This window comes from Limulus polyphemus, unplaced genomic scaffold (genome assembly GCF_000517525.1).
Source record: "Limulus polyphemus unplaced genomic scaffold, Limulus_polyphemus-2.1.2 Scaffold4032, whole genome shotgun sequence".
Taxonomy (NCBI): Eukaryota; Metazoa; Arthropoda; class Merostomata; order Xiphosura; family Limulidae; genus Limulus; species Limulus polyphemus.
Window position 1 is genome coordinate 75,318 of NW_013669642.1, and position 6,614 is coordinate 81,931.

General features: G+C 29.3%; 1 protein-coding gene across 1 annotated transcript in view; it reads right to left on the minus strand.

The window, feature by feature from the left end:
- LOC106470486 (COMM domain-containing protein 7-like) overlaps window positions 1-6,041 on the minus strand; it is a 10,358-nt gene extending 4,317 nt beyond the window's left edge. The window contains exons 1-5 of the mRNA XM_013931046.2: window positions 5,923-6,041; window positions 3,143-3,196; window positions 1,046-1,148; window positions 442-498; window positions 214-251 (exon numbers count right to left, since the gene is read on the minus strand). Coding sequence (XP_013786500.1) covers window positions 214-251; window positions 442-498; window positions 1,046-1,148; window positions 3,143-3,196; window positions 5,923-6,012 — 342 coding nt within the window. The 5' untranslated portion in view covers window positions 6,013-6,041. The remainder of the gene's footprint in view (window positions 1-213; window positions 252-441; window positions 499-1,045; window positions 1,149-3,142; window positions 3,197-5,922) is intronic.
- Window positions 6,042-6,614: the final 573 nt, after the last annotated feature.

Genomic DNA, 6,614 nt, shown 5'->3' on the forward strand with positions numbered 1-6,614 from the left:
ATAAAGAAATACAAATAAAAGCCTTTCTATTTGACAATGGGCGTAAAAAAAAGTTACATATATATATATATATATATATATATATATATATTTTATTTTAAATTCTGACAAATATATAGATAAAAATTAGTAATTTGTTTTATTACATGGGATTTAACTGTTTTATCACAATACTGTTAATTGCAAAAAATTAGATTCACAGTATTTTTTTACCTTTTTCGACAAGTGTTCTGCCTTGTCTTCACTTAAACCTAGTGAAAAAAAAAGTTTGCAGATTGATTTGATAGTGATACTTCTACAATAAACTGAATTTCCATTTACACTAGATGTGTGATGGATAACAAATTAAAACCTTTAACTTTAGAAAACATGTCATGTTTTATAGTGTTCTTGAAGACTGAATTATAACTTACATTATTATGAAGATATACTGTAACATACCAAGTTTAACAGCATCTGCTCTCATCTGTGCTGCTGTAATTCCTCTTTTCAGACCTCCTGAAAGTAATTTCAGTTGTTACTTAAGATTCTTTCTCAGATTTTTATCAAAATGTCAGTTTTTTCCAATAAGTAAAATACTAGCTGAGTCTTAAGATTGTTTTGCCTGCAAACAGCTTTAAAATTTTCCTCCACAAGAGCCAAAGTTGTAACATTAGCAGTTAACTTAAGATGTTCAGTGAGAGTGATGTAGTCTATTCAGATCTTATTAATGCATATATAATTACCAAATTATGTCCATCAACAGACTGATGCCATCAAATTAATTCAAATGTTAGTTGTTACCTAATGTGATACAGTTTTAGTATAAAATATTTAATTGAATTAAGAGATAAGTTTTAATAATCCTCAACTAAAAAAAGCAATAAACTCTGAAGAAATATTTAATTTATACTTGGAAGTACTTCCATGCCAAGAGCAAACACTCGCACTACAAAATAGGAACTAGGCTTACTGTGGATTTTACACAGAAAAATAATTCCTTAAGTACATTTAGGTTCAAAAGAAAAAAAAAAAGATTCTAAAAACTTATTACTAAAGTTCAAACCTTGTGGTACAAGCAGCAGACTCTTCATAATATTCCTTAATCCACTCAGATTGACCCCATGTTTCTCTGAAAATGTTCCTAAGTGCTGTAGCAATTCTGTTGACTAAACCAGAGAATTATTAAGTTTTATTGACAAGAAAAACAAATTTACACATTACTTGTTAAAGTCACATTCACCTTTACAATACCTTCAAGTTATCTAATCAGCTATTAAGTTTTATAAAAACTGTTACTATATATAAATTCTGTAAAAGTTCCCAAATAATTCTTAGTTATTATACATAGCTATTTTCTGTGTAGTGTCTCTAATCAAATTTTTTCACCTTAATGAATTTTGGCTTTCATCACACTTCTGTGATACCAGAATAATTAGTTAAAATGTTAATTTTCTTGAATTTCATCCCATCTCTACATTATTAAGATAACTTACTACATAATATTCTAATAAAATGTATACTTGAATACCATAGGTATGACATTTGTACTTAATTCATTGATTAAGTCTCTTTATCACTTATTTCTTGCAACATTTCAAAATAAAACTCAAATTTACTGATATTTAGAACAAGATGATTTGTTGTATTTGCTAACAGATTAATCAATGCTTCCATTAATTGATAAGTAAAGTGTTCCTCAAACCATGATTACATAAAAGCAAAAATAAAAACATTAGTTGCAGGTGCTGCCATCTAGTTGCCTTCTGTATAGTCAGCAGTTCAATAAAGAAAAACGTGTTGGCAATTGGTGCTACCAGCCAGTCAAAATTAGTGGCAGTGGGAGATAAGCCTTAGTATTTTTCCATAGTAAAGATAAGTGTGAGCAAATTTTGTGGCAACAGAAATTGAACCAAAGATCCTCAAATCATGAGACCCTACACCCTGAACCACCAAAGATGAATAAACTTGAAGTGAAAAAAAAAGTTGTGAGTTACTGGACAGAATACATACAGCCCATTATGTAGCTTTATGCATAACAACAAATATAATAGAAATTTTTTATTACATGGATAGTTGGAAACACTAATTTCGATGAGTTGATTATTTTTAAGACATTAATTGATTTAATCATAATTTCAATTAATTGATTGTAGGAATAATCAGAAACACTAATTTTAATTAATCAATGTAATTGCTGCTTGTAATTTAATCATCCAGCTATAATTGATTCATGCTCACAAAATGAAAACATGACAGCTCTATCTGAACTTTTTTCTCTCCAAATCAAAGCCTGCAAAAAAACAACAAGATATAAAAAAATAAGGTCTTTGAATTATTGGGAAAGATTTATTTAACCTTACAGACATGAAAAATGGCATGCTTTTTTATCTACTGTAATCGAACTGAACCAACTACAGACATATACTTCATAAACCCAAGACAACATTATGGTAGAAATAACACAAATAACTAACAAGCTTTGCCAAGGATTATATAATTAGGATGTATGAGAATGGAATGGTTCTATTAAATATAACTTACATCCTGTTAACAACAATAATATACCTAAATTCAAGCATTCTGTTTAACAATAATGTACTTAAATTCAAGCATTCTGTTTAACAATAATGTATTTAAATTCAAGCATTCTGTTTAACAAAAATGTACTTAAATTCAAGCATTCTGTTTAACAATAATGTATTTAAATTCAAGCATTCTGTTTAACAACAATGTATTTAAATTCAAGCATTCTGTTTAACAAAAATGTACTTAAATTCAAGCATTCTGTTTAACAATAATGTATTTAGATTTAAACATTCTGTTCAACAATAATGTATTTAAATTCAAGCATTCTGTTTAACAAAAATGTACTTAAATTCAAGCATTCTGTTTAACAATAATGTACTTAAATTTAAGCATTCTGTTTAACAATAATATATTTAAATTCAAGCATTCTGTTTAACAATAATGTACTTAAATTCAAGCATTCTGTTTAACAATAACGTACTTAAATTCAAGCATTCTGTTTAACAATAACGTACTTAAATTCAAGCATTCTGTTTAACAATAATGTATTTAAATTCAAGCATGCTGTTTAACAATAATGCACTTAAATTCAAGCATTCTGTTTAACAATAATGTGCTTAAATTCAAAACTTACATTATGCTTTCCTGCAAGGAACTGAAAGACTATTTCCACCAGCTGACTGAATTGCTGAGAGAGAAATTGAATAAAAAATTAAGGCATTTATACTTCATTATACAAGACAACAGCATTGAAATTTCCCAGTGCAAAATTTTTCAACTTTTATTTTTTGTTACAAGTTTTAGAATATTGTTTATGACATATAGTGTGTCAGTATTGTTTGTTGTATCACACTAAGTATCACCAGTTATCACTTAAGTGAAAAATATGTGAAACTTCCACTGGTTTGAAAACATTTTAAACTGCAAGAACACAAGTCAAATAATAACAATATAAAAAAAAAAACAAGCAATGACTAATAGCTTGGAATCAAAAACAACATTTTTAACTTTTACAATTATAACACTTGCACTTGGAGATGGCACGCCATCTTGCCTTTTTTATTTTGTCTGATTTACAGAAGTACATATAAATCACTTAGGTTAAATATCTACAATTAAGTCTACTTATAAATGTGAGTTGTTTTTCATGAAATCAATGATTTTGTTACTTTTGCAAGAGTGAAGACACTAGGTATATGTGTGAAAGGTTTTTGGAACTTGTACAATTAACCTGTATGATATGTGTCAGAGTATTAAATTTTAATATAATTGGAGACTGAATGTTGTATGACTTGAGGCAGAATATTACAAGACGTGTAAAAGAAAGTTATATTTTAATACTGCTTGTCATGTAATTAGACTATTACATTTTATTATTGCATGATTTTGAAACAGAGTATTAAATTTTAATATTGTATAATTTGAGACAAATTATTACATTTGAATGTTGCATGTTTTGATTAAATGATGCCATGCATATTTACTTCAGTTTATGTCACGTAAACATTCACTACATTAGATCTTCTCTTTGATTATACAGAAATATGGTGCATTCCTCAGTTTGATAAGAATTTTCACCATAGAACAATGTAAGACTAGGCACTTCATAAGCTTTAGTGGTGTGGTTTTGCACTTGGAGTTACAGTCATGCATAATAGAAACTTGAATTTTATTGCAAAACATTACATTACAAACAGAATGTAGATTGTTTTTAGCAGTACCCAGCTGAATGAATAATAACTTTTTACACAATAGAAAACCTAATGGTGTAATAAAAAAAACAAAAACAAAGTAACCAATCTTTAAACATATTTCTATTTAAAAATGAATACTGTATAAATGAATAGATAATATAAATATATTTAGATTACAACTTTCTTTTTTATTCCAACAGATTTTAAGATGGCTACATTTTAAATGATCATCAAATGATAAAAGAAAATTGAAAGTTCTTAAACCTCTTGTACTTTCTGTCCAGGAAACTGTGGCATTTTCTTTCTATTTTAATGACCAAAAGATGATCAGATTTAGGCAATCTGTGCACATTAATAAAACGTGCTTCAATCGCACTCTTATCAACCTTAAAAATCACTGTAGCATTGAAATATGATAGTTAGTTATTTGCAAATTTTTGTGCAAGTCACCTGCAAGTTATTTCTAGATTCTTATATTTGTGATTTAATGATACTGCATATCTCTGATAATCTTAAATATTCTTTAAAGACATTTTAGTTTGTTTAAAGCACAGGTCCACTGGTCAGAGTTAAGTAAACATGACCTGTTTAGCAAAATGATTTTTATCATTCCTTTTTTTTGCATGGCCAGTCTATTCTCTATTTTCACATTGATGTTAATTTTACAAATGTCAGTGTGTGTTTACTGCAGTAGCACAGAAATAAAAAACAGTGTGTTGCAGTATAATGTGTTGTATGTTTCATACTCTTAATGTTAAATAAACTATACTGGTCTGCCAGTAAAATATTCAAATGGCTGAAAGATTTTCCAAGTCACCAGCCTAACTGATCCAAAGGGTAGTTCCCAGTCCCATCACCCCCTTTAAAAATAGAAGTAACAGAAGCAACTCCAATCCTCAGAAATTTGCTCCTGCTCACTGACTACTAACTTACCAAAAATTAGAGAGAGGATCACATATCTGATCTTTGACATCCTTTAAAACCCTGAGGAAAACTTTATCTGGCCCTGGTGCATTATCTAGTTTTGATCTCTCATCCTTCCACTTATCACCAAAGTAGTAATATCGACATGACTCAATTCCAATATTTCCCATAGAATATTCAGAATCAAGAATATTACTGATATTTCCTCTTGTAAAAACAGAAGTAAACATTTACAAATTCATCCATCTTATAGTCTTTAACAAAAAACCTTACATAAAAGCATACTTTAATTTAAAGTTTGGATATGGGTAAATGGGTGATGAATGGGACAGACATGATGGCCCCCAAATGTTATGTTAATGCTCATGCTAATATTCTGTTTACCTTTAACGTAATTAAATAAAAACCTGCAGTACACATACTATGACATAGCAAGCAAATACACTACTCTTTTACACTTACAGTCTAAGTTCTAACTAGTTAATGTTAAACTGAGTAGATACGGCTAGATTCGTTACCCATTCAACTTCAACCGTCTCTAAAATTAACTGGTCTCACAGTCAAAGTGGGTTCCTCGTTATAATTACCAAATTTTAACTAGTTATTCCTATTCTTCTTCAATAGCTCTAGTAGTAGGGCTGATAACATCAGTGATATTAACGTAGTTACTCCTACCGAGTCCGACTTCTAGAGCTAGTCCCCTGTACAAATACAAATTAATTTATACATGTACTTAATGAGAGAACCCTTCACTATGAACACTTCATTCAACTACTTCTTATTTTTGTGCACAAACCTCAAAGTTTAACTTATTCATAGTCTGAAAGTCCGATATTACAGCATCTGGAGGAACATTTTCCGAAAAATAAAAACCCGTAACTGCCATCTTTCAACATGTACACTCAACGCCCTCTGTAATTAGTCTAATTTTCATAAAGTATGTCACTTTATAATGATAATAATCAGTATCCTCCTTCACAAAGGCGTTAATATGGAACAATTCATAAGTGAATAGGCATTTTTGAAAGATAAGGTACTATCCTCGAAAACAAAATATGTAAGATTTGTCCCGTTATTTCTGAGATAAGCTTTCCCTTCAAAGTTAGCAAAATAAAAAAGTTGTGTAGTATTTAAATATACTAAGCATTTCTATTTTCCTGTAATATTGTAGTATTTATTTCGAATTTATCATTTATTCTCTACATGTGTAGGTTTCAAATAACATGCGATCGAGAAAGTCGTAAAGATATTTTGTTCCAGCTGACTTTGTTCCATTGCTATTCTCAAGTAGATAATACATGTTTTGCCCAAGACAGAAGTATTGCTGCAATACTACACATCGTACAAGGATGTCAACAATGGTGTCCTTCATTGGTCGTTGAGGTGCTATCTCGAGATTATGGCCTAATCTATGTTTTAATGAGAATGATCAGTCACGTGGTTAGTGCAAGACTCTATGGATAAATATGACATTTCTTGTGAAGTTAA